This window comes from Mesoplodon bidens, assembly GCF_964165515.1.
Source record: "Mesoplodon bidens genome assembly, chromosome: 19".
NCBI lineage: Eukaryota > Metazoa > Chordata > Mammalia > Artiodactyla > Ziphiidae > Mesoplodon > Mesoplodon bidens.
The window spans coordinates 14,610,026-14,637,618 of record NC_138179.1 but is presented as its reverse complement, the minus strand read 5'-3'; the positions used below and the strand labels follow the sequence as shown (position 1 = coordinate 14,637,618).

Genomic DNA, 27,593 nt, shown 5'->3' with positions numbered 1-27,593 from the left:
CGGGGCCTGTGTGTCAGTCCGCTTGAGGGCCGCTCCCCATCGCTCCCCATTGCTCTCCTTCCGGAGCCCCGCCTTCACTTCGCGCACGCAGCCGGTCGGCCCCTTGGATCGCGGGCGCCGGGCGGGGCGCGGCAGGGAGACAGCTGGCTGGCTGGCGGGCTGTGGGGGGGGCGGGGCGCACGCGCGCCAACGCTTCCTCGCCCAGCGCCATCCCTGCGCGTGCTGCCGGTCGGCCCGCGGCGGCGCAGCTCGGAGCCGGCGGGGCGGGAGGTGCGCCCCGGCAGGGCGGGGGCCGGAGCCAGGCCGGGCGGGGGCCGGAGCCAGGCCGGGCCGGGGCCGGAATGCCCCTGTTCTTCGCTGCGCTGTTGGCCTTGCTGTTGGTTGCGCTCAGCGCCCTCTTCTTAGGCCGGTGAGGGGATCCCGGCTACGGCGTGTGGGGGGGGGGGTGGCGGGAAGAGAAGGAAGAGAGACCGAGGAGTGGGCGCGCGCTGGAAAGAGGCGCGCGGGAGGGGGAGGGGTCTTGGGGAAGGTGGGCGGTCAGCAGAGGGGGAGGGGCCGGGGAGGGGGCGCGCAACGCGGGGAGGGGTCGAGCGGGGGCGTACTACCGGAGCTGGCGCGGAGGAACCGAGAGTCGGGGGAGACTGAGCCAGCGGGCGAGGCCTGAGAAGATGCTGAGATTGGGGAGCGGATAGGGGTGTGAATGAGGAGGGGGGCCCGGCTGGCTGTTTTTTTTTTCCCCATCCACATGCCCCTGAACGTCCCCTTCCCCGAGCGCGAAGGGCACCTGCAGCCTCGCCCTGGGGAGCCGGAACAGGTTTGGCTGCCCAGGGAGAGCGGCATTTGAGCCGGCCGGGTGTGAGCCCGCACTGCCTTCTCGCAGACACCTGTCTGGAGGGCGGAGATGGCACATCTGGCACGGATGCCTGTACTTCGAATCCTGTTGGGGCTTCTTCTCTCTACCTCTGGGGTTCCTGAGGATTTGAGGGGTTGCTTTCTTTTGTCTCCAACTTAAAAGGTGGAGTTTAGTTCGTCTCGTTTCATCTGGGTGGAGGGGACACTCGGGCTAGGGTCCTGATCAGCGTGGCTGAATGTATGTGACAGAGTGGTGTTTTGGGAGACAGGAGGGTTGCCAAGAAGATCCACCTCCAGTTCATGTCCCTTTGCAAGGCCTTCTAGGACCCGCAGGGGGTGAGGGAGGCAGTAATTGGGAGAGGGTCCTACGAACTCACAAGGATTTTTCTGCAGGTGGCTTGTGGTCCGGTTGGCCACCAAGTGGTGTCAGCGGAAGCTGCAGGCAGAACTAAAGATTGGCTCCTTTTTTTGGATTCAAAATGTCAGTCTTAAGTTTCAGCAGCACCAGCAAACAGTGGTGAGTCCTAGGAAACTTCCTGGGAATGTATGTGGGGTTGATCCAACTGAATTTCAACTTTTAATTTCCTTTTTTTAAATATTCTAGTGGTTTTCCTAGTTAACCCCGGCCTTGCCATCCCTTTGCCAAGATGATTTTAGAGCTAGTTTGGGAACACTGGAATTGATGCAAGTTGTTCTTTTATAAATGCTTATAAGGCACAGGGTGTCCAGGGCATGTAAGAAAGATACAGAAGTAAAGCACAGCACAAAGATAACAGAAAGTAGAAGAGCTTACTGTTCTAATGTAAGGGCAACATATTCATAAGAGAGAAGTACTAAGCAAGTTCAATCAATGTCATTAGAGGAACAGGATATAGTGACGAGGAGAGAAGCTGGTGGAAATGGGATGGAGAATATTTAGTGGAAGGGCTGTAGCACATCCTCCTCTTCTTAGACCCCTTTCCTATCTTGTCACGCTGCTCTTGGCTTGCCTAGCAGCTAGTGTACAAAGCTTCTTCCCACACTGTTTTAGGAAATTGATAGCCTGTGGATTTCCAGCAAACTCCTTAGCCATGATCTGCCGTGAGTACCTTATCACCTCACTCTCCTCCTGGGGAATATTTTGGGATTGCGGTTTGCAGAATGAGATTCTTTTACAGAGGCCTCACAGCCCAAGGAGGGAAGTGGGTTCTTGCTGATGTCTCTGGATTAGCCTTGAAGCTATTGTTTTGTGGGACAGATATTGATAACTACTATGAGACTGTCTTCCATGATTTGAGCTACATTTTTAGGGAGGATGGGAAAGTGAACGTGAGGGAGGGGAAGAGACTGCTATGGAAGGGATGGACCTGATGGCAGTGAGATTTCTCTTCTGGGCAGACACTATGTGGCCTTGTGCTTTGGCGAAGTACGTATCAGAACAGACCTACAGAAGGCTTCTGGCCTGTTTGCCCCATTCTCCCAGAGTACTGGGGTGCACCAAAAGGAGCTGTCCTTCAGCCCATCCTTACTGAAGATCTTCTGCCAGGTGAGACTACTTTCCCACTTTCCTGGACTGAAGTAGGAATGGCTGGCTGTGGAGTCATGGGTGGACTTTTTTTTTTTTTACTGTATTTGAGGCATAATACTAAGAGCTGCCTCTTATTCTTTTTCCACTGGAAAGGAAGGACGTTGCCTTGACGTTAATTATTGTTCATTTTTGCATCTTCTTTTCAGCTATTCTCCATTCATGTAGATTCTATAAACATCATGGTTCTCAAGGTGGCTACTTCTGAATCCTTGTGGCATATTCAGATCAGAGATAGCAGTTTTCTTTTGGATAGTGATGGGAAGAGGTAAGCACTGGGTAGAAGGTTTGCTAGTCCCATTCTTGCCTTATAGTTGTTTTAGGGTGGGTGGATGTCAGGGCTTTCTTATCAAGGTGTCAGGTTCTCTGTCTGTGTAATTTGAGGAGAGAGTAAGATTAGGCACTTACGCTTGCCTTGTGCCTTCCAGCCAACAAAGCTTGATTGAAGGTAAATGGTGAGGAAAGGGGCCAAGTGCTGTTAATTTTTTTCCTTTCCCAGGCTGAAATGTGAGGTGAGCCTAAGTCAGATCAACAGCAAAGTTCTAAAGAGTGGCCAGTTGGTGAGTATGCCATGGTCATTTAGATGCCTTGTTTTCTTCTGGGCATGAGGTATGAAGGAGCTTAGGGCTTACATTCCAGATTCTGTATGCTATGCGGTTCCCTCAAGGATGTGTTCCAGATCACAGCATTTTGATCCCAAGCTCCCTACGCGTTCACACCTTAGAGGAGTATCTTTCCTATAGGAGGACACCTGTCTAGCGGAGCTCTCACTTACCCTAAAGCTGTGTCTAGAGGTGGGCATCAGAAGCCGGCAGCTGAAGGCGATCACTGTGGATGTGTGGACACTCCATGCTGAACTGCATGAGGGCCTCTTTCATAGTCAGCTGCTGCGCCAGGGCCCAGGCCTGGCATCCAAGCCTGTTCCCCGTTCAGGTAAAGCCCCAGTCAGTGAGCTTTTTAGCTTCCCTGTTCTTGGGTTATCTTGGAAGTAGAAAAGAAATAGTGGTCTCACCACTTGTTCAGGTGTGATTTGTTAGTTGCCATGGCCTTTGACCCTGGCCTTTGAGGATAGCTGGAGGAAATAGGGCATTTGCTTGTGGTGAGTGAAAGAACTAACATTTAGTGGGTAATTATTATGAATTAGACCTGTACTTTGTGTTTTGTGTATGTTCCCGTACTAACTCCTTAGCATTTTACAAATGAGGAAACAAGCTTAGGAAGATTAGATAGGTTACTTGACTGAGATCAGTAGTGAAAATGGGGTTTAAATTATTTGGCCCGAAAGTCCGTATTCTTTTCATTGTAACAACCTGCTCTCCATACTGTTTTTTAGACTCCGGGGAAGGAAGTACAGCAAGTGCCTGGATCTCTGGGATCTTTGCTTTATGACCTAAGATTGGGCGTTTCTTTAGCCTACTTTATATGGGAGGATTTGGCCAACGAGGGCACAGCATGTTGGGAGACTTAAGAGTGTTAAGGATTGATGGCTCTTGTCTTCTTCATTCATGTTTTCAGAGGTGATAGAGAACTTGGCTGAGCCAACTCTACCTGGCCTGTACCTCCTTCAGCAGCTGCCAGACCAAATCAAGGTGAAGATGGAGATCACAAGTGTGGTGCTGTCCATGAATAGTCAAAAGAGGTGAGATCTCTCCTGACAGAAGCGTGGAGAGTGATAGTTGGAGCTTTGTGCTGGGGTCTCCATAACCAGCCCAGTAGCTGCACTGAGCGTGTCTGAGGGGATAAAGGGAGTAGGAATAGCATCCCACATATTTCTAAGCCAGAGTCTGTCTCTGGTCCAGGCACCTCAATTGGACACTGAAGCTGCTGCATTTCCTGTACCACCGTGATGAGGATCAGCTGCCCCTTCGAAGCTTCACAGCAAACTCTGATATGGCACAGATGAGCACTGAACTCCTTCTGAAAGGTCCATGGGTGGGGATACTGGTGCTGAGAGAGACTGGGAGGACCAGACACACTCTTCCCCAGTGCCCCACTTGGTCTTCTTTTTTTTTTTTTTTGCGGTATGCAGGCCTCTCACTGTTGTGGCCTCTCCCGTTGCGGAGCACAGGCTCCGGACGCGCAGGCTCAGCGGCCATGGCTCACGGGCCCAGCCGCTCCGCGGCATGTGGGATCTTCCCGGACCGGGGCACGAACCCGTGTCCCCTGCATCGGCAGGCGGACTCTCAACCACTGCACCACCAGGGAAGCCCTCCTCCCACTTGGTCTTCTTAATACCAGTGTAACCGAGGAAGGGGAGGTGGGAACATACTGAAAGAAAATAGTGTTGGTGACCTTCTGTTCATCTCCTTGCCTGCCTCTGACTCTCTCCTAGTCTTACCTCTTGCCCTCCCAGTGTTTCCTTCTGATCTGCCTTTTGCCCTTACAGATGGGTTGTTGCTGTCCCAGAGCCGCCAGCGCATTGTCTGCCTCAGCTCCCTCAAGGCTAGTGTGCAGGTGTGTTGACCAAGAATCAGTCCTTTTCTTCTCTCTCCATGCATCGTCGCATCATGAGCTAATGAAATTAAACCTAAGCCCACAGTTCTGGTGTTCTTATTTCCAGGTGACCACCATTGACCTCGCAGCCTCCCTGGTTGTGAACACTTGTATTATTCATTACCGGCATCTGGAATTCTCTCACTGGCTGCACATGCTAGCCCTGGAGACCCAAGAGTCTAGTTCATCTGTTCTTAAGCAAATGAAAAAAAGGTCAGTGTAATCTTTTTCAGCCACCATTTTATCAGGTGGATTCTTGGATTTTTTGGTCTAAAGTGGCATTTTGTGTTAAATATGTATTTGATTGTTTGATCTTTTTATTTTTTATTTTTGGCTGCATTGGGTCTTTGCTGCGCTTGGGCTTTCTCTAGTTGCGGTGAGCGGGGGCTACTCTTTGTTGTGGTGCGTGGGCTTCTCATTGCGGTGGCTTCTCTTGTTGCGGAGCACGGGCTCTAGGCGCACGGGCTTCAGTAGTTGTGGTGCGTGGGCTTATTTGCTCTGCGGCGTGTAGGATCTTCGTGGACCAGGGCTCGAACCCGTGTCCCCTGCATTGGCAGGCGGATTCTTAACCACTGCGCCACCAGGGAAGTCCCTGATTGTTTGAGCTTTTTAAATCTCAGTTTTAGTAGCCCAGACTCAGTAGCAAACCTATTTTATATATCTTCCCTATTAGACTAGAGTCTGGCGGTAGAATGATGTTCTCTTTGTTTTTATGTTCTCAATGCCCAGCACCGTTCCTTGTTATACAAAATGAACATTTGTTGAACTGAACTTAAATGATAAACAGTATCTCGTCTGCCTTAGATTATAAGGTGACAGATCACGTCAGCAGTGCCGTGACTCTGTCTGTGTAGTACTTGCATTGTGTTGCGTAGAGAACTTAAGGTCAGTTTGGAAGCGATGCTTTTGATTGTAGTAAGTTAAATCATAAGATATACTGATTTCATCACATTCGATCTACGAAAATGGCAGTTTCATCTGGTTCAACCTAATAAGACTCTATGGATTATCACTGGGAGTGGGAGCGAACTGATGAATTCAGTCTGTTTTTTTTTTAGTTGCCTCCCATCCTAAGAATCACAACAGAACTCACCCTGTCTTTTGAGAGGTTCAGGAATCTGTTCTATAGTAGGAAGTTGCAATTCTTTCCTTATCAAACAGTGATGTCTTATCCCTATGCAGAACCTTCCCTCAAATCCTGGCTCCTATCATCTTTAGCACCTCCATCTCCAATGTCAACGTTTCCATTCAGCTTGGAGATACACCACCCTTTGCCTTGGGATTCAATTCCATCTCTTTGGGTAAGGCTGTGCAATGGAAGAGGAACAAGAATCTGTTCGTTAGTGGAGCTGGGCCCAATTGATGGCCACTGTGGCTCCAAAGAACTCCTCTCTCCCACCTTCTTTTTTCAGATTACCAACACCTGAGACCACAAAGTATCCATCAGCGGGGTGTCCTGACTGTGGACCACCTCTGCTGGCGGGTGGGCAGTGACTCCCACATTCAGCGGGCACCCCACCCACCCAATATGCATGTTTGGGGTGAGGCGCTTGTCCTGGACTCCTTCACACTACAGGTAGGTGGGGACTTTGGTGAATAGTAGCCTGTGGAGTTTCCTCATCCTACCGTGCTTTAGAGCACTGAGCATCTTTTTTTGGCAGAAGACGATGCATCAGTGTGTTACGGAACTGTGTGTTGGCATGCTTCTGATGGTGTCCTTCTGCTTCTTTTCTAGGGTAGCTATAACCAGCCTCTGGGCCTGTCCAGCACTCAGTCAGATACTCTCTTTCTTGATTGTACCATCCGAGGACTGCAGGTAGAAGTATCAGATACCTGTGCTCAGTGTCTTTCTCGGATATTGTCCTTGATGGGCCCACAATCTGGGAAGTCAGCTGTCTCTAGAGAATCTTCATTTGGGGAATCTGTGTCGTTACTGTGGAAGGTGGACTTGAAGGTGGAGGACATGAACTTGTTCACCCTTTCTGCCCTGGTTGGTAAGTGGGACAGGAAATCTGTACTGAAGTGGGTAGTTTGTAACCTAAGCAGATTATGCTGCTCCTTCTCACTTGATAAAACCAATTATTTGAAAATTTTCTAAATTAGAGGCATGAAATGTTGGAAGGTCTTGCATAACTATTGGGCCTCTTGATGTTTCTTAAGGGTTTACAAATAGCAAGATGTATAAGAAAAAGACAGCTTTGAGATCTGATCAAGAGAATGAGATGCAGTTAGTTTTTTATTTCTTTGTGTATTTAGTTCTAGAGAGTAACTGATATACCTCTGGGGAATTAGTAGGAGTTTGGGAACTTCTTTAGCCCTGCCAGATCTAGTTAGGTTAAAATGGGAAAGGAAAAACTTCCCTAAAACATGAGAAATGAGGTTAGGAAGGTTTGGGGAGTAAAGGTAGCTAGAGTGAAGGGAATAAGGAAGGAGGGAGGGTGAGGACTAAAGTTGCCATTTGAGAGCTGAGAACCAAGCCTAACATGGTTTCTGGATGTTAGGTGCTTCAGAGATCCGACTGGACACACTGACCGTCCTGGGAAGTGCTGAAACCTCTGCCGTGGGTGTTCACGGACTTGTGCTTGCGCTGGTGAAGTCGGTCACAGAGAAGATGCAACCCTGTTGTAAGGCTCCTGACATCCCCACTCCAGTGCTCAGCCTCTCCATGCTCTCCATCACCTATCACAGCAGCATCCGCTCTCTAGAGGTAATGCTTCTGTGGGGAGGTGGAGTCAGATTGGTTTTTCCCTAGGCTTAGAGCATTTTCCAGTCTTGAGTCATGTTGTGAAACTCACCTATGAGAAATACAACACCTCGTGGTTGTTCTTTCCTTCCTGGCTTTTTTTTTTTTTTTTTTAGCTGTGTTGGGTGTTCGTAGCTGCACGCGGGCTTTCTCTAGTTGTGGCAAGCGGAGGCTACTCTTCGTTTCAGCGTGTGGGCTTCTTATTGCGGTGGCTTCTCTCGTTGTGGAGCACGGGCTCTAGGCGCGCGGGCTTCAGTAGTTGCAGCACGCGGGCTCAGTAGTTGTGGCTCACAGGCTCTAGAGCACAGACTCAGTAGTTGTGGCACACGGGCTTAGTTGCTCCGCGGCATGTGGGATCTTCCCAGACCAGGGATCGAACTCATGCGCAGGTGGATTCTCAACCACTGCGCCACCAGGGAAGCCCTTGTTCTGTATATTTTTAACTCTTAATGTGGAATTTAAAATATATATAAAACTAGAGAGAATATACGAACTTTCATGCATCCATATCCAGCCTCAATAGTTACCAACTTACGACCAACTTCATTTAACTAAACTCTGAGCAGTCATCCCTGCCTTCTGCTCTGGGATTATTTTGAAGCAGAAACCAGACATATAATTTCAACTGTAAAGATTTCAGTGCATATATCTGAAAAATATAGGGCTTTTAAAGGTCACGATCTGGTATCATTTTACTGAAGCACTCAGCTCATCAAAAGACTGGAAGAGATCTGAAGATGGAGTCACTGCAAAGTTTTGAGAGGCTTCCCAATATCTTTCTCCTCAGAGTATCAGACAGACATAAGGCCCTGTTGAGGGGAGAGTGGGATATGTTCCTGTTCATCAGACTTCAGCTTCCTTTGGAAACTGAAGAGTTTCCTTTTCAGAGATTGGAACTCAAAGGAATTTTTTTGTCTTGGGATATACATTTTCTCTGCTTAACTATTGAGAATTGACTTTGTTTTTCAAGCTGACAAGGTGTTTAGTCCCTTCTTTGAGGCATACTTTCCCATAGGTCAATTGCTGTATTAACTTGTGTGACCAGTACTCTTTACACATTTTAAGAATTAAGTCAAGGTGCAATCAATGCATGAAACATTTTCCAATTGATTGTTGCAGTGGTTATTTTACAGAGTGTGTTGTTAGAGAAAGATAACTCACGAGCAGAAACATAAAGCCAAATAACTAATTGAGTACATGTGTGTATACTGGATGTACTGTGGTAGATACCAGAATTAAAATATGTGGCCTCGGGACTTCTCTGGCGGTCCAGTGGTTAAGACTTCACCTTCCAATGCAGGGGGTGTGGGTTTGATCCCTGGTCGGGGAGCTAAGATCCCACATGCCTTGCAGCCAAAAAACCAAAACATATAACAGAAGCAGTATTGTAATAAATTCAATAAAGACTTTAAAAATGGTCCACATCAAAAAAAAATCTTAAAAAAAATAATAAAATACATGGCCTCTACTCTCAGACAATTTAGAATCCAGTTGAGGAGGACTTAAAAAGTGTAAGTGCTTGTAAGTATAAGTTAAGAACTGTTAGCTCAGTTTATTAGTGCAAAGAGGAGCAAAACAAGGGGGTAACTAATGTGATTACTCAGGAAAGACTTCTGAGTGGAGATGGTTCTTGAGCCAGGTGTGCATGTATAATAGTTCCTGCGTCTCTTGTGTTCTGGGACTTTGTAATTGATAGATCCTTTTCTCTTGCTCTCTAAAGGTTCAGTGTGGTGGAGGGCTGACCTTACTCTGGAGCCCTCCAGATCACATGTACCTGTACCAGCATATCCTGGCCACCCTGCAGTGCCGAGACCTACTAAGAGCCACTCTGTTTCCTGAGACTGTTCCACTTGTTGCACTAGAGACTCCAGAGACTGCCTATGAGCCAGAAGGCTGTCCCCCTGAGCCCTCTCCCCCAAAGCGGCTGCTAAACCTGACGCTAGAGGTGAGCACAGCTAAGCTGACAGCTTTTGTAGCTGAGGACAGGTTCATTACCCTGGCTGCAGAGAGTGTGTCTCTGAGCCGGCACGGGGGTTCACTGCAGGCTTACTGCCCAGAGCTGGCTGCTGGGTTCGATGGCAATAGCATCTTCAGCTTCAAGGAGGTGGAGGTGCAGCTGCTGCCCGAGCTGGAGGAGATGATCCTCCACCGGAACCCCTTCCCTGTGCTGCAGACCCTCCGGAACCGTGTTTGGCTCCTCTCCCTGGGTTCAGTCTCAGTGGAGTTTCCTTATCAGTATGATTTTTCTCGAACTCTGGATGAGGCTGTGGGAGTTCAGAAATGGCTGAAAGGACTGCATGGAGGAACTCGTTCTCAGGCTTCTCCAAGCTCTGCCCACCTCCCACCTGATCTACTCTTGAAGGTTCAGCACTTCTCGTGGGTTTTCCTGGATGACATTTTTGAGGTGAAACTTCGTGATAACTATGAACTGATGAAGGATGAAAGTAAGGAGAGTGCCAAAAGGCTGCAGTTGCTGGATGCCAAAGTGGCTGCTCTTCGAAAGCAGCATGGGGAGTTATTGCCTGCCCGCAAAATTGAGGAACTCTATGCCTCTTTGGAACATAAAAACATCGAAATCTACATCCAGCGCTCCCGTCGTCTCTATGGCAACACACCCATGCGCCGGGCACTGCTCACTTGGAGCCTGGCAGGGCTAGAGCTGGTGGCTCTGGCAGATGCCTCCTTCCATGGGCCTGAGCGTGTGGTTGAGCAGGTTCGAGAGCTTGATCCAGGCAGCCCCCTTCCTGCTGAGGGAGTAGATCTTGTCATTCAGTGGTGTCGTATGCTCAAGTGCAGTGTCAAGACATTTCTGGGTAAGTAGTACTTCCCTATTTGCAGGGCCTAGTGTTTGCCCTTGGAGCTCCAGGGAGCTCTTTGAGTGATTACAGAGGAGCTTAGTTATATTGGGAAATGTGGCTGTTTTGGGGTGGGTAGAGTGGGATGGGTGGACTCCTCTTCCCTTTCTTTGTTCCTGAATTTCACCCTGAAACCGCTTGGCTAAACAGAAAGGTACAACGAACACAGTCATCTTCAGGCTTAGTGCGGCTCTTGGATCTCAATGTTATTCCCCTCACTGTCTGCTCAGGGTCTTCATGCACTTTTTCAGCCTTGCTGCCGACTGCCAACTCTTATTCTCTCAGTTGATCTTGTAAAATATCAATAGATGGGTAAAAATAGTAGCGGGGGAAAAGTGCCCGAGAGTGCTAAGATAGATTCCTGAGTAGCTGGTGTGTATCCTCCCTATAATAACAGTTCGGATAAGAGACTATCCCCGGTACTTGTTTGAGATCCGTGACTGGAGGCTGATGGGTCGACTTGTGGGCACCGAGCAGAGCGGTCAGCCTTGCTCGCGTCGGCGTCAAATCCTGCACTTGGGGCTTCCATGGGGTCACGTGGCAGTGGAGAGGAACATGCCCCCGCTCAAGTTCTATCACGACTTTCACTGTGAGTAGAGGAGGGCAAATGATTTGACTGAGATGTTGGTGATGGCTGGGGTGGGAGATGAGCTGAGGCCTTTCTGGAGTGAAGGCAGGAGAGAGGGAGGAAGCTGTTTAGCAGGCTGTGCCCTTTGCTCCTCTATCCCAGCGGAAATCTTCCAGTACACAGTGGTATGGGGACCGTGTTGGGATCCAGCCTGGACACTGATTGGCCAGTCTGTGGACCTCTTGACCAAGCCCTCAGCTGACCCCAGCCCACCCTTGCCCTGGTGGGACAAGAGCCGTCTTCTCTTCCATGGGGACTGGCACATGGACATTGAACAGGCAAACCTGCACCAGCTGGCTACTGAGGTGAGGGGTCCAGAGGAACTGTTTTCTTATTAGGATGGTATGGTTGGGGCTTGTACAGCACATGGGGGAAGAGAGAAAGGTACTGATTTGGGAGGTGAAGGTGATACGTTTATTCCTATCTCACCAAGTTTTTGGGGTGGTTATAGGATCCATACAACACAACAGAAAATATGCACTGGGAGTGGAACCACCTGTCTTTTCATTGGAAACCTGGTCAGTTTGTGTTCAAGGGTGACTTGGATGTCAACGTGAGAACAGCCTCTAAGTGAGTGGAGTGATAGATGGGGCCTCAACAGGGTGTGGGACTCAGGGTGGGGGGAGAGGGGAAGGGCCGAGGGGCTGCAAGTGACCAGGGCACTAAGGGCCAGGGCTGTGTTGTGAGCCAGGTATGATGACTGCTGCTTCCTTCACCTGCCTGACCTCTGCATGACACTGGACCTGCAGTGGCTATGTCATGGGAACCCCCATGATCACCATGGTGTCACTCTACGGGCCCCAGAGTTCCTGCCTGAGGTGCCTTTGGGCCAGCTTCATGACTCCTACCGGGCCTTTCGCTCTGAGAACCTCAATCTCTCCATCAAGATGGATCTGACTTGGCACAGTGGAAGTGAGGCTTGGATCTGGGCAGCGGGGAGGAAGGGCTTGGGAGGATGAACTTAAGACAACAAGGACTTAAGCTTGACCCTCTGGAGAGGGGATAGGAAAAGAACAAAGGAGGGTTTGGGTCAAGATGTTTTTTTGGAAGAGGATTGGTGAAAGTAGAGAGCTTGGGTCTTTGAAAGGAGAGGGTGTTCAGGATATTGAGGCTTGAGTGCTGTTTGGGTTTTTAAATCTCTAAAACCTGAAGCTAGGGAAGGATTTAGCTTTGTCTCTGTGTTTTAACCACAGCTAGGAAATGTCTGTTGTTTCCTTTGCAGCAATATCCCAGCCCCGAATTCTGCTGTATAGTAGCACCCTGCGCTGGATGCAGAACTTCTGGGCAACTTGGACTAGTGTCACAAGGCCTATTTGTAGGGGAAAGCTCTTCAATAACCTGAAACCCAGCAAGAAGAAACTCGGCCAGCACTACAAGCAGCTTTCCTATACTGCACTCTTTCCCCAGCTGCAGGTCAGCTTTGACGGTGCTGCTGACATCTGCAGTTCTGTTCCCCTTCTCTGGTTTTCTTTTTTTCTCTTCCTGGGTCTCTGAATCATCTCTCTGATGCCATCCTTCATTCAGTGTTATGCTTTCTTGTTGCCAGGTGCATTATTGGGCCTCATTCGCCCAGCAACGTGGCATCCAAATTGAGTGCAGTCAGGGCCACGTCTTCACTCGGGGAACTCAGCGGCTTATACCTCAAGGTAAGATCAAAGGCTCCCACCACTTGTCCTTGCCTCTTCCTTGTCCTCTTTCTCGGTTCCCTTGCCTTCTCTTTCTGCCCCACACTGTTCTGTACTGGTTTGCATGGGCTCTGTATGCCGTCTTTTTCTCAGCGGGCACAGTGATGCGGCGCCTAATCTCTGACTGGAGTGTGACACAGATGGTTAGTGACTTAAGTCAGGTGACTGTATACCTGATGGCCTCACCCACTGAAGAGAATGCTGACCACTGCCTTGATCCCTTGGTAACAAAGACCCACCTACTGAGCCTGTCCTCCCTTACCTACCAACGGCACAGCAATCGCACAGCTGAGGAGGTACCGCCTGACACATTCTCTTTACTGCCTTATCTGTATCAGTAGGTATCTTAGCTCACGCTTCCATAACAAAATACCATAAACTGAGTGGCTTAAACAACAGAAATTTCTCACACTTCTGGAGGCTGGGCAGTCCAAAATCAGGTGCCAGCATGGTCCTGGTGAGGACCAGGTTCCGGTGAGGGCTCTCTTTCTGGCTTGCAGATGGCTGCCTTCTCACTGTGACCTCACTTGGCAGGAAAAGCAGGAAGCTTTCTGATGTCTCTTCTTATGATGACACTAATCCTGTCATGAGGGCCCCACCCTCATGACCTCATCTAAACCTAATTACTCCTAAAGGCCCCATCTCCAAATACTGTCACATTGGGGGTTATGGCCTCAACATATGAATTTGGTGTGGGTACACAATTCAGTCCATAGCAGTAGGTTTCAGGCTAAGTCCCTGGTGATGTTCCTAACTACACTCTAATCATATATGTTGTTACTTTATGATGCACTCACTAGTATCAGCATCCCTCTTTTTGAAAATTCCTTTTTTTTCCTCTCCTTGTAAAGATAGTCTCTTGCTCTTCAGGAAATAGAGTGAAACTTTTTGTTTCTAGTGCCTTATTTGGTGGTCCCCCCACCCCCACACACACACAATTAAGGAAGGATTTTAGTTGAAATTCTCTGAGTCACTTAAAATACAGTGGATATAGTCAGAGTGTAATCTAGTGCACACACTAAGACCACTTAGGTTTTCTTTCTCTAGGGTTGTCTTGTATCCCTCAGAACAGGTCTGTTACTCAACAAGCATGTTTTTTATCTCTGCATTTGTGGTCTAGGAGGAATGTTGGGAATTCCCATGCTACTCTGAGGTTCTTTTCCTGTTTCTTAGGAGCTCTCTACTCGAGTTGGGGATCCTGCCTTTCACACACATCAGCTGCACTTGGTAGATTTACGGGCTTCTTGGACAACCACCAATCGGGACATTGCCTTTGGTTTATATGATGGCTACAAAAAGGCAGCTGTACTCAAACGTAATCTCTCTACTGAGGCTCTGAAGGGGTTAAAGATTGATCCCCAGATGCCAGCCAAAAAGCCAAAGCAGAGTGTCCCCACCAGCGTCCCAGCCCCACCTCCTGTCAACACTCCCAGCTTTAGTGGACAGCCTGATAAGGCATCTTCAGGTGGTAAGCTGGGGGAGACAGACTCCACAGGGTTAGGTTTAGAATTTGTATGTGGGCTTGGACAGGAGTGTGAGAAGGACTAAATTATGACTGGTTCGATCTGTGTGTAAAGATGAAACTTATTTTTCCATATTAGGCCACCTAAGTCTTACATAGCAGTGATGGGGGGCATTAAAGGGTGTCTGGTCCATGGGACTTCCCTGGCGTTCCAGTGGTTAAGACTCCACGCTTCCACTGCAGGGGGCACGGGTTCAGTCCCTGGTCGGGGAACTAAGATCCCACGTGCTGCGCTGTGTGGCCAAAAAAAAAAATGTCTGGTCCTTTGGCCAGGAGAAGAGGATCAGGAAGGAGTGATGACTTAGAATATGACTAAGGAAAAGAAACAAAGGATTAGAGAATTGTGTTGTGTTTTTGATGAACTAATTTGTTCAGTCAATAAATGTTTATTGAGTACTTGATAGGCACAGAGCACCGTGCTGAGTTTAGTGAGAGATACAGAATATATGATATTTTACTTGACTCAACAAGTTTATCATCTCTGGATGAGCTAAGATTAGTTCATTCGTTCACTGAATCAATCATTCATTCATAGATTCACTTTTTAGCTTTACTGAGGGTTTATAATGTACCAGACATGACCGTAGACATTAGGGATGTAAAGATGAGGGGGAAGCACTGAAACCACGAGAGAGTCATGAGGGACTTCCCTGGTGGTCCAGTGGTTAAGACTCTGTGTTTCCACTGCAGGAGGCACAGGTTCGATCCCTGGTCAGGGAACTACGATCCTGCATGCTGTGCAGCACAGTTGGGGTGTGTGTGTGTGCAGGGAGGGTCATGAAGACGCTTTGTAAGAATGTTCAAGAAGAAAGTATTTAAATCAGCATAGGGAAGTCTAGAAAGGCTTCACAGAGAAGCTAATATAATTGAGATGGGTCTTAAAAGATGAGTAAGAGTTTGATAGGCAAAGAAAGAAAAGAGGGCATTTTAGGGAGAGGGAATAACAAGTACAGAGGAATGCAAGTTCATGGTGAATTTAAGAACAAGGTGAAAAATGATAAATGCCGCTAGAGAGAAATTAAAGAATATGTGAGCTGTTCTTGACCGTAGTGAAGGAGGGACTATAATCAGAGAAGGGTTTATTGAGGAAGTAGCATTTGAGCTGGACTTTGAAGGCTTAGTATGGTTTGAACATGTGGAAATGAGGGGCAAGGGCATTAAAAGCAAAGGGAACATCCTGAAAAGGAGTGGAGTTGGTCAAGCTCAATGTGTTCAGAGCAGAGTGAACAGTCTGTTTGGGTTGGCATAGAGTATAGCTACAGGTGAAGATGCTGGAAGGGAAAACTGCAGGTAAACCATCAAAAATACAAGGCTAAGGAGTTTTTGTTCTTTATTCAGTAAACAGTGGTGAACTACTGAAGGTTTTTTAATAGAGGTATGTCATTAGAATCTTACTTTTAGGAAGATAAATCTGGCAGTGGTGTGGGGTATGACTGGAAAGAAACTGGAGGTGGGGGAGACAAATTAGGAAACTATTATGGTGTCTCAGCAAGAGGAAAGGGGAGCCTGAACTAGGTAGAGGCAGTGGGAATAGAGATGAGGGGATGAATAGAAATGTTATTACGTGTGTAAGAGATTTGGCAGCTGGTTGGAAGAGGGAGTTAAAATAGGGATAAAGTGATAATGATTGAGGCTTTGAGCCTGGTGACTGGCCTGATGGTAACTAGGAGAGCCAGAGGCTAATAAACAGGTTTGGGGAGGTATAGTGTTGTTGAGTTCATATTTGGACATGCTAAGTTTGTGGTGTAAGTAGTACCTCTAGGTAATGTCTAAAAAACAGGTGGAAATGAGGATCTAAAAGCTTAGGGGTGGAGGTAGAGACTTAGGAGTTTCAGCATAGAACTAAGAGTTAATGCCAAGGAGATAATAGTTGCTTACTGTGTGGCAGGTACCCTGCGAAATACTTCATGTATTATTATTATTACATTTAATTCTCTCAACAATCATATTAGATAGTTACTGTTATTTTACACACAAGGAAACTGAGACAGAGAGGTTAAAGCAAGCAAGGTTACAATCAAGTAACTGGCAGAGATAGGATCTTGAACATAGGCAGACTAGTCTAATTCTGGAGACTGTGCTCTTAACCACAACACTGTTGGACAAACTCTTCAGAAAAAAGAAAAGGGAACAGGCCAAGGACAGACCTTAGGGGATATACTTATCTCTAAAACCTGGGAGAAGGTAGAGGATCTAAAGTCATAATCAGAGAAAGCAGCAGAGCTAGGAGAACAGTGACACTGATGGCAAGGGAGTGGTTTATGTGGAAAGGAGTGGTCAACAAACAAATAGCATTTAAAACAATATGAAATGAAAAGGAGAAGGAACAAAATGGAAGGAAAAAGATCCTAGAGTTATTCAGAGGTGGATATGCCTAAGAGAAAGGAATGCTACCACTTACATAGCATTTCTAAGTGTCTCTTGGGAATCTGTTACTTTTATTAAAATGGAAGGAAAATGAAATGACAACCCTTACCCAGGGTCAAGGGGTGGAGTGGGCTGGGCTGGAGTTGCAGGTTGGGGAGAATACGTTCTAGAGAAATTGAAGGAAGATCAGTTTGGCCCTGGATGTGTTCTCTATCCCTTTGACTCTGTGGCTTTTCCCCCACTTCATATTTCTCTGCCAGGTGCCTACATGTTGCAGAAGCTGATTGAAGAGACAGATAGGTTTGTAGTGTTCACAGAAGAGGAGTCAGGTGTGAGTGACCAGTTGTGTGGCATTGCTGCCTGCCAGACGGATGACATATATAACCGAAACTGCCTTATTGAACTGGTCAACTGCCAGGTACCTTCTCTTTACTAGAGCACCCAAAGATAGGGCTAGATCATAGTCATATGTGTTTACCTTCTCCCACCTCTAAATAAGAATAGGTGGGTAGAGCTCCAAAAAATTATTCTTTCTAACAGGTATCATGGATAATCACTTCCATTACTAAAAACCAGTAGAGTGCACTCAGTAAGCCAGAATTAGACCCAGCTGCAGTCATTGGTACAGGCCCTTTCACTAACCTTCCATCTTCTTTGTGGCCCTGGTGCTGTGACTCTGCTTCTGTCTCTGGCGTAGATGGTTCTTCGTGGAGCGGAGACAGAAGGCTGTGTCATTGTGTCAGCTGCCAAAGCCCAGCTGCTGCAGTGCCAACACCATCCAGCCTGGTATGGTGACACATTGAAGCAAAAGACATCCTGGACTTGCCTACTGGATGGCATGCAGTACTTTGCCACCACTGAAAGCAGCCCCACTGAGCTGGATGGCCGACAGCTCTGGTTAGAGGTTAGTCAGCATGGCTGGGAAGGCCCGTTGTATCTCCAGTTTTCCATAGTTGGCCCCTTTCGCCAAAATAGTGTGCAAGATCCTTGACAGTACCTGTTGCTACCAGGTTGGCAGAATAATGAGGCTGATGATAACACTTGAATGTAGAAACTGTTGGCAGTCTCTGGCCTGTGATTTGTGAACACATAGTGCTTTTTCTGTTTTTTAAATCTCATACTATTCTATTTCATTGCAAGGGAGATTCTCATTTCCCTACATGAGAATAAAATGGGTTAGAACTTTTTTATTTTTGAGATTGCTGATCCCTATTAATAAGATCCCACTAATCAGCAGGCAGCCAAAAAAACAGGCAGTAAGTCTGAGAATTTTAGATAAGCTCTCTATCTGCCCTTTCTCTCATCTCTCTTATGAAGATGATTGGTCGTTTCAGCAAATCGGTAAGGTTGAATAGAAAGACTGCTTATCTAGGAGGCAGGTTATGTGAGTTCTGATTTCACCTTTGCTATTCTAGTGGCCATGAGCCCTTGGGAAGTCACCTTTATTTGTAAAATTGAGTTAATACTTCACTCTCAGAAAACTGTTGAAATATCAGATGAGAACGTACTTTGAAAAATACAAAGCTTCATTCAGATGGAAAGTAGTCTTATTTGTTTTTTAAAATTTATTTATTTATTATTTATTTTTCGCTGTGTTGGGTCTTTGTTGCTGCGCGCAGGCTTTCTTTAGTTGCGGCGAGTGTGGGCTTCTCATTGCAGTGGCTTCTCTTGTTGCGGAGCACGGGCTCTAGGCGCGCGGGCTCAGTAGTTGTGGTTTGCGGGCTCTAGAGCACAGGCTCAGTAGTTGTGGTGCATGGGCTTAGTTGCTCTGCGGCATGTGGGATCTTCCCGGACCAGGGCTCGAACCCGAGTCCCCTGCATTGGCAGGCGGATTCTTAACCTCTGCACCACCAGGGAAGTCCCAGTCTTATTTTTTTAAGTTAGTATGTTTGGGGAAGTCTTAGTGTATGTCAAGATAATGTTTTTGTTAGAAGGTGAGATTGTGAGCAGTTGGCAGGGACTAAGCTATAAATTTTCTTTTCAGCATCTTGGTAAAACTAAATTTGTACTATAACTTCTACAATATAATTGCATCAGATTTATTGGGAGATCTAATGGTTATGAGATGTACCTAGCCAATATTCTGCATTGTGGTTACTTATTTAACAGGCGTTAAGTGTCCACATTGTGCTGGGCATGGTACATGCAGATGAGTTATTGGATCCAGCTACATCTGATTAGGACCAATGTGAATACTTCATTTTTCATTCTACTCAGTGGGGATAAAGCTAATCCCTCTTCCCTCCTCCCTGGCTGGTACTTCTTACTCCATTGACCTTAAGGCTCAACCCCAAGTATAAGTTATGTGAGGTAATAAGCATTTAATCAGATGTCAAGCCAAGTAAGGGTCAGGTTGTTGGTAATATGAAAGGTCATGCTGGTATATTACAGTTGTAGTTCAGGCAAGCAGTACCCTTTACCAGTAGTCTCAGGAGATAGGCACAGAAGGTGGTAACTACTCACGCAGAGATAGGCAGGATGAACTATGCAAGATCTGGCATTTTCTGGGCCTCTGCTTCTTGTAGGCATGCGTTCGTTTGCAAGTGAACTCATTTTTTCTCAGGCTATGATATTAGCATTAGAGTGGCATGTCCTTGGCTTAGGTGGGAAAGACTTAGATCCTGCCTTTGCTATATGAATTTTTTGGCGACTTGACAGATGGTTTGTTCTTCTCATATCACTCATTGTATTCACTTTGACTTCAGCTTGGCAGAGAGTGTCAAAAGAATTCAGTTCCCTTCCCCCATGGCAACAGTGTCACAATGGTCTGAAGACAGAAAACAGCAAGAACACAAACACACGAATACCAAAATGGGTGGGAAGTCATTGGTTTTGATGAATTTTTTTTGCCCATGACATGATTTGATTTTTTTTTCATTTTTAAAAATTGTGATAACATATACATAGTATAAAATTTATACACATTAAAAAAAAAAAAGAAAGAAAAAAGGGACTTTCCTGGCGGTCCAGTGGTTAAGACTCTGTGCTTCCGCTGCAGGGGGCAAGGGTTCCATCCCTGGTTGGGGAATGAAGATCCTGCATCCCACGCAGCGCGGCCAAAAAGAAAGAAATAAACATAACATAAAATTTATCATCCTAACCGTTTTAAGTGTATAGTTTAGTGGTATTAAGTACATTCATAATGTACAACCGTCACCACCATTCATCTCTGAAACTCTTTTTATCTTGAAAAACAGACTATACCCATTAAGCAATAACTCCCCACTTCCCCTTTCCCCCAGGTCCTGGCAATCACCATTCTATTTTCTCTCTTTGTGATTTTGACTACTCTTAAATACCTCTCTTTTATATATAGATAGATAGATAGATTTTTTTTTATTAGGTGTCTCATATAAGTGGAATCATATATATTTGTCTTTTTGTGACTGGCTTATTCACTTAGTATAATGCCTTCAGGGTTCACCCATGTGTTAGAATTTCCTTCCTTTTTAAACCTGAATTCCATTGTATGTATATACCACATTTTGCTTCTCCGTTTATCCACTGATGGACACTTGGGATACTTCCATATTTTAGCTATTGTGAATAACGCTGTTATGAATATGGGAGTACAAATTTCTCTGAGACCTTCCTTTCAATTCTTTTGGGTATATAACCAGAAGTGGAATTGCTGGATTATAGGGCAATTCTGTTTTTAATTTTTTGAGGAACTTCCACAGTGGCTGTATCATTTTACTTCTTATCAACAGTGCACAGAGTTCCAATTTCTGCACATCCTTGCCTTATTTTCTAATTTTTTTTTGGTAGCCATCCTAATGGGTGTGAGGTGGGACATGATTTGGTTTTAACCTAGCTTGTATTTTTCTGGCCTGAGGCCTGGCAAAACGTGCATGTAACTCAGTTGGGTTTGGAGAATTTGGGTGGTTTGGGCCAGGAGAGAGGGACATATGTCCTTTCCCCTGGGAGATTCTTCAAGCTATTCCAGGCAGTGAAAATCTAGATAGTGTTAAACTTGTATAGTGGAGATAATGGAGCTTGTGCAGGACAAGCTGCTGGTCCCCCAGGAGTTAAAGGTGCCTGTATCTGTGTCTTCAGGTAAAGAATATTGAGGAGCACCGGCAGCGTAGTCTGGACTCTGTGCAGGAGCTGATGGAGAGCGGGCAGGCAGTGGGAGGCATGGTTACCACTACCACAGGTCAGTTCTCACCTCTTCCTCCATTATGTGATTAGGAGCAGACATGCATCCTTAAGGGGCCTCATTTCCTTACCTATTTGTAAGATTAATATACGTGGAATAGGACCACTTTGTGTTAGGCTATGTTGAAAGCCAAGTGTCTGGAGTTCCCTAGACATCACGCATAGCTTGGAGGCTCTCACAATACCTCTTTTGAGAATGTCTTTCTCTTATCTCTTTCCTACCTCTTTGCAGATTGGAACCAGCCAGCTGAGGCACAACAAGCCCAGCAAGTCCAGCGGATCATTTCACGCTGCAGCTGCCGAATGTACTATATTAGTTACAGCCATGACATTGATCCTGAGCTGGCAACTCAGATTAAGCCACCTGAGGTTCATGAGAACCAGGAAAAGGAAGATCTCTTAAAGAAGCAGGAAGGTATTCAGGGTTTGAAAGGCTTTTAGGAGGGGACTAGGGAACTTGTGAAAGTAGTTATTTCCTTAGTGGTTTTGAGGCAGAAGTGTTACTAAGAGTCCCAGTGTGCATAGGGCATTAACATTTCACTTTGCTTTACATTTTTTAAGTTCTGTTAGGGGAGAATAGAACTGGAATAAATGGGGGACTTCCCTGGCGATCCAGTGGTTAAGACTCCGCGCTTGCGCTGCAAGGGGTGCGGGTTGGATCCTTGGCTGGGGAACAAAGATCCCACAAGCTGCGAGGGTGAGGCACTGCCAAAAAAAAAAAAAAAAACTTACTGGAATGAATGGATATTGTTTGACTCTGAAATAAGCACATGTTTCTACCCATGAGCATATCTCACCAAGACCTTTTATGGGGTTAAGTAACAGAAGTGGTTCTAGATATGGGTTAGGAGTTGGGGTAGACATTTAGGGAGAAACTGAGTCTCTTATTTAGCTGCTAACAATTACCTAGGGGCTGTGGATACCTTTACCCTCATCCATCATGAGCTGGAAATCTCCACAAACCCGGCTCAGTATGCCATGATCCTGGATATCGTCAACAACCTGCTGCTCCATGTAGAACCCAAGCGGAAGGTGAGTATGGGCCCTTATAGAATGCCCGTTAGTCTCACAGGAATCTCCAGACCTTGTGCTTTATTTGGGGTCCAGTAAGAAAAGCCATGCTTCAGACTGAAAAAGGGCTTTGTGGTTAGTACATCCTCTTTTAGTCAGCAGCAGCAGTTGAAATTTTAGTTATCTAGGAAAGGTCTGGGTGTCCCTAAGACTGTAGAGTTGTTTACTTGTTTTTCTTGGTCAGTTCTTTACTCAGTCGCTTACGTACCTCTGAAAACAAACTACTTCCCACTTCCCACCTCTGTCCCTACCCTGTGGGACTGGCTTATTGTGAAATCCACATTGCCAAATCTTCTGCATTGGCTTACCCCTTACTCTCACCAATGGTGAGAGAGAAAGTTGAGCTCTCCAGAAGAGAGATCATTTCTTGTTCCTTTCTCTGTTTTACTTTACTACAAGACTTGTCTATTGTTCATTTCCTTTTCCATTCCTTTAGGAGCATAGTGAGAAGAAGCAGCGGGTCAGGTTCCAGCTTGAGATCTCTAGCAATCCTGAGGAGCAGCGCAGCAGCATATTACATCTACAGGAGGCTGTGCGGCAGCATGTGGCCCAGATACGGCAGCTGGAAAAGCAGATGTATTCTATCATGAAGGTAGTCTCCCGGGCAATCTGAGGACAGGGAAGTCTCCTAGGACAAGGGAAGTCTCTCAGTTTTTCCTTATCTGGTTCCCTAGTCTTTGCAGGATGACAGCAAGAATGAGAACCTGCTTGACCTGAACCAAAAGCTTCAGTTGCAGCTAAACCAGGAGAAGGCCAATCTACAGCTGGAAAGTGAAGAGCTTAACATCCTCATCAGGTGCCACAGCATTCTTTCCATGCCCTTTTCCAGTGCCCCAGCTGGAGTCAATTTCTTTTGTCTATGTTCTGATAAGTCTTTAGGTCTAGTGTGTATTATCAAAGGCTGATGTAGTAGATTCAGGCATCTTTTCCTGAATGGGTCTTGTTGGACTTGGCCAACAGGTTGAGAACAGGAGAGCCCTTTCTTAGGATCCTTATTAGAGTACCTCCGGGGAAAGGAGAAAAACAGGTAGTTCGGAAAGATCATTTTTGTTGCCTTGATACTGTGCAACTAAACTAAAAATAAAATGTCTTGAAGTTGATCAGTAAGGAACACAATTGCAGATACAATCATAGGGGTTATTAGTAGGAACAGACTACTTTTTCAAGAAGCTGTAGAACTAGAGATGGGATTTGTGCTCCCATGGCCCAGGGTTTGAGGAGCAACAAATCCAATGAAAAAATTTAGGGAATAGCTGTTCTAGAATAGGTCCATCTCTGGGTTTACCTCCTGCATCATTCTAGGGCATTCCGCCCCACCCCTAATCCAAATGCTGTTGCTCTTATTGGCTTTGACCCTCCTATCCATTTATAGGTGTTTTAAGGATTTCCAATTGCAGCAGGCCAACAAGATGGAGCTGCGAAAGCAGCAAGAAGATGTGAGTGTGGTCCGCCGCACCGAGTTCTACTTTGCTCAGGCACGATGGCGCTTGACAGAGGAAGATGGACAGCTGGGAATTGCTGAACTGGAGCTGCAGCGGTTCCTCTACAGCAAGGTATTGGGTATATTCGGTCACACAAAGACAGCTGTATTGAGAGGCATTGACCTTTCTCAGGAGTCTTAACTCACAAAAAGAGATAAACAAAAAGGGACTGATTATTATATGACTGTTAATGATGGCATTAATGGTTATCAATAATGACAAACATGAGCAGAGAGTGTCGCTCATACACATTTGCTTGTAATAGTAAATAATACAGATACAGGTGAGCTTGATCAAATGCTTCCCTCATTGAATAAGGTTATCCCTAGAAATGTGGCTCAGAGGGAAGTGATCTTCCAAGTCCAGCTTAGAATAGAATCATTAATTCTATATTGGCATTCAGCTTTCCTGCAGTTACCCATGGCATGGAGGACAGGACATTATTCATTATTCTTCCAACCCCCCAGGGACATTTGGAAATCAGTTGAGACCATTTTTGAATGTCACAGTGACTGGCAAGTACTGCAGGCACTTAGTGCCCTGGCCATGGAAACAAACGATATATGGTAGCAGTACTCTAGCAAGCTCCTGAGAAAGGCTTATTACCGTGGTTTGGGGGTGGGGGGCGGAAATCTGTTTTTATAGGTGAATAAATCTGATGACACAGCAGAACATCTTCTGGAGTTGGGCTGGTTCACTATGAACAACCTCCTCCCCAATGCTGTCTATAAGGTAAGTCTTATTTCCCTATTCCTAGCCCATTCACATGCTTCCTGGGCATTTGCAATGACCCTTCCACATAAACCTACTATGGGAAACAGTGTGATCTGAGATGGTGGAAGCTTGCCCAGCTTAGCAAGACCATTGCTTCTTCTCTCCTCTGCAGAGGATTTGTGGGTTGATTGATCACTCTTTATTCTACAGGTAGTCCTGCGGCCCCAGAGCTCCTGCCAGTCTGGGCGACAGCTAGCTCTTCGCCTCTTCAGCAAAGTCCGCCCCCCCGTTGGGGGTATTTCTGTTAAGGAGCACTTTGAGGTTAGTAAACAGTCCTTTGGGGACCCAGGAACAAAAGGCAGTTAAAAACTATCTGTGCGGGCCTCCCTGGTGGCGCAGTGGTTGAGAGTCCGCCTGCCGATGCAGGGGATACGGGTTCGTGCCCCAGTCTGGGAGGATCCCATATGCCGCGGAGCGGCTGGGCCCGTGAGCCATGGCCTCTGGGCCTGCGCGTCCGGAGCCTGTGCTCCGCAACGGGAGAGGCCACAACAGTGAGAGGCCCGCATACCGCAAAAAAAAGAAAAAAAAAAAAAAAAAAAAAAAAAACTATCTGTGCGTTGTTATGTTAGGGGTAGGTAAACAGAGGGATGATGTCTGAGCTTAATTGCTTCTTCAGCCTTTTTCCTCTTTAGGTAAATGTGGTGCCTCTCACCATCCAGCTGACACACCAGTTCTTCCATAGAATAATGGGCTTTTTCTTTCCTGGACGAAGTGTGGAAGATGACGAGGTTGGTGATGAAGAAGATAAGTCCAAACTGGTGACTACTGGTGAGAACTTTAATGGTGGAGCTCCAGAAGACTGGGGTAGCAGCCCCAGAGACAGCTGAAGCTTCAGCAAGAGGACAACAGCTAGTGTACTTGCTTTTTTATAGGAATACCAGTGGTGAAGCCTCGGCAACTGATTGCAACAGATGACGCAGCACCACTGGGCCCTGGGAAGGGTGTGGCACAGGGCTTGAATCGGAGTTCTGGGGTCAGAAGGTCATTTCGCAAAGTCCCTGAGGTATCAGACATGCCCCTGATGATAGAAAAATGGGAGAGCCTTGGGGTACACTGTTTGGCCTGGCTGGGGATTTCTTTCTGTTTCCTTTGAGTCTATTCCAGGGGTGAAAGGAGATGGAGATGTTCGGGGTCCTGAGTTTCTTGTGATAGCTTCAGGGGCACACTCTTCTTTCCTTCCTTTCCTAGCACCCTGTGGATGATATTGACAAGATGAAAGAGCGAGCTGCCATGAACAACTCCTTCATCTACATAAAGATCCCACAGGTTCCACTGTGCGTCAGCTACAAGGTCTGCCCTTCCCCAGCACTTTTAAAATTTTATTTATTTATTTTTGGCTGTGTTGGGTCTTTGTTTCTGTGCGACGGCTTTCTCTAGTTGTGGCGAGCGGGGGCCACTCTTCACCGTGGTGCGTGGGCCTCACTGTCGCGGCCTCTCCTGTTGCGGAGCACAGGCTCCGGACGCGCAGGCTCAGTAGTTGTGGCTCACGGGTCTAGTTGCTTCGCGGCATCTGGGATCTTCCCAGACCAGGGCTCGAACCCGTGTCCCCTGCATTGGCAGGCAGATTCTCAACCACTGCGCCACCAGGGAAGCCCCCCAGCACTTTTTGTGTGGGAACGGCACCACATAAGATCAGAGATTAAAAACAGAGATAGTTCAGCTTGTGAAGCTTGTCTGTGGGTGATAAATCTGTTCCCTCTGCTGCCCTCAAGAATCAGTACCAGACTGAGATAAGGGGAAACAGGTATCTGTAGGTTGCTGCTGCAGGAAGGTACTAGACTTGGACTCAAGTACTGGCTTGGACTAACACTGGCAGCTGATAATATTTTTTTCTCTTCTCTTCCCTCCCCCTCTTGCAGGGTGAGAAGAACAGTGTGGACTGGGGCGACCTTAACCTGGTGCTGCCCTGTCTGGAGTACCACAACAACACATGGACATGGCTAGACTTTGCCATGGCTGTCAAGAGGGACAGCCGCAAAGCCCTGGTTGCCCAGGTATCCTGGCAGAATTCATGGCTGTTTGGTTAGCAGGGGCTGGCAAGCAGATCCTCTGCTCAGGAGCATTTCATTGTAAGATGCATGTATTAACAAGCAGCCTTGGGAAAGGGGCAGGTGAATGAAGTGAGTGACTTTTATCCCTGTCCTCTCCATGACTTTGCTCAGATGGTTAAACTGAATGTTTACTGACTGCTGTATATATGTTAACTACTGTTGATTTTTAGGGAAGTGCGGGCTGGCACAACTTCATGTTTCGAGTGGGTTCTAATAGACTGTAAGCTTCTTGAAAGCAGAGAACATTTTTTATAATTTGAATTGCCCCATTGTGCCTTCATGTAAGTTTGATAAATCTTTACTGACTTAGTCCACTTGATTTATTCTGCCTGTCTCATTAATATTTACCTTCCCTTTTACTCCTCTCTAACCTATCAGGTAATCAAAGAGAAGCTAAGGCTGAAGCCTGCAGCAGGGTCTGAAGTCCGGGGAAAGCTAGAAACTAAATCGGACCTCAACGTGCAACAGCAGGAAGAGGAGGAGAAAGCCCGGCTCCTCATCGGTTTAAGTGTGGGCAACAAGAATCCTGGGAAGAAGTCCATCTTTGGCAGGCGCAAATGATCCGGCAATTCAAGAGAGGCTTGAATCTGACTCTGGCTCAGGCCACAGGGACTTGTGGGGTGGGAGGTGCTTCCCTTCATCCATTAGGATTTGTGGGGGTCAGGAGCCCACAGGGTACTGTGGATAGAGGCACTGCTCTTTAGCAGCTGGCCTGTTCCTTGCAGAACATGGTGGATAATAATTCTGAGTTCTACCTCACACTGATCAGCAGGCCCAGGGCCAGAGAGGCATCAAGAGAGCAAGGCCCAGGGAATGGCCCCAGGGCTAAGATCTGGTTCCCTTGGGGTCAACTGAAAGGGTGGGGGGACAGTTCTGATCAAGTGTGATACACTTTTCTAAATAGACATATATAAAAAATATATATATATTTCTAAGTGTAACTGCTTTCCCTCTGTGCCAGAAAGTGGAGGGGAGGGGCTGATCTGTCCCTCATTCCACTGCCTTGTATGAAAGAGGTATTAGTGCTGTGGGGGGAATCAGCCCCTCCCCAATCTGTGCCAAGCTCACTTGGGAGAATGGCAGTAGGAGACAAAGCTGGCTATGGGTCCCTCTCCCTGGGGTATCCCCTGAAGAATGGTAAAAGAAAAAAATCATTTAAAGAGAAAAAAATATATTTTAAATTTGATGCTGTTTTTTTTTTTTTAATTGTATTGAGTGCATGGTTTCAGCCTGTATCCTTTTCTCCCCATCAGTCCAAGACACCTAGCTGCCACCCTAATGAGGGTGGCTTCTTCCCTCCTGCCTGAAGCTGTGTCACAGATACTTCCCAGCTCTGGTGTGACATTGGT

At 46.8% G+C, this 27,593-nt stretch overlaps 1 protein-coding gene across 4 annotated transcripts; it reads left to right on the top strand.

The window, feature by feature from the left end:
* The first annotated feature begins 251 nt into the window (after positions 1–251).
* On the top strand, positions 252–27,407 carry BLTP2 (bridge-like lipid transfer protein family member 2). 4 transcript variants are annotated; one of them, XM_081218718.1, is made up of 39 exons: positions 256–409; positions 1,246–1,369; positions 1,883–1,932; positions 2,230–2,377; positions 2,566–2,684; positions 2,916–2,976; positions 3,160–3,349; positions 3,932–4,055; positions 4,216–4,340; positions 4,803–4,870; positions 4,977–5,122; positions 6,092–6,210; positions 6,322–6,485; positions 6,645–6,903; positions 7,411–7,616; positions 9,373–10,465; positions 10,905–11,096; positions 11,238–11,440; positions 11,587–11,705; positions 11,827–12,041; positions 12,358–12,548; positions 12,682–12,781; positions 12,914–13,116; positions 13,994–14,288; positions 16,970–17,127; positions 17,407–17,613; positions 20,766–20,865; positions 21,100–21,282; positions 21,778–21,899; positions 22,375–22,530; positions 22,613–22,734; positions 23,311–23,491; positions 24,065–24,151; positions 24,344–24,454; positions 24,826–24,961; positions 25,066–25,196; positions 25,382–25,483; positions 26,053–26,187; positions 26,623–27,407. In XM_081218718.1, the coding sequence occupies exons 1-39, from the start codon at positions 342–344 to the stop codon at positions 26,803–26,805; spliced, it is 6,696 nt and encodes a 2,231-aa protein (XP_081074844.1). In that variant the 5' UTR covers positions 256–341; the 3' UTR covers positions 26,806–27,407. The 4 variants fall into 4 exon arrangements, 3 of the variants coding, with proteins under 3 accessions (XP_081074844.1, XP_081074845.1, XP_081074843.1); XM_081218719.1 differs by having other exon boundaries at positions 11,827–12,047; positions 22,622–22,734; XM_081218717.1 differs by having other exon boundaries at positions 11,827–12,047; positions 26,623–27,406.
* The last annotated feature ends 186 nt before the right edge of the window (positions 27,408–27,593 follow it).

What these genes read in the sequence shown, in the direction of transcription:
- BLTP2 (XM_081218717.1), top strand. Translation starts at nt 342, where the DNA reads ATGCCCCTGTTCTTCGCTGCGCTGTTGGCCTTGCTGTTGGTTGCGCTC. An exon ending in CTTAAGCAAATGAAAAAAAG is followed by an intron (nt 5,123 to 6,091) that starts GTCAGTGTAATC and finishes ATCCCTATGCAG; the next exon opens with AACCTTCCCTCAAATCCTGG. An exon ending in AACGTGAGAACAGCCTCTAA is followed by an intron (nt 11,706 to 11,826) that starts GTGAGTGGAGTG and finishes GTTGTGAGCCAG; the next exon opens with GTATGATGACTGCTGCTTCC.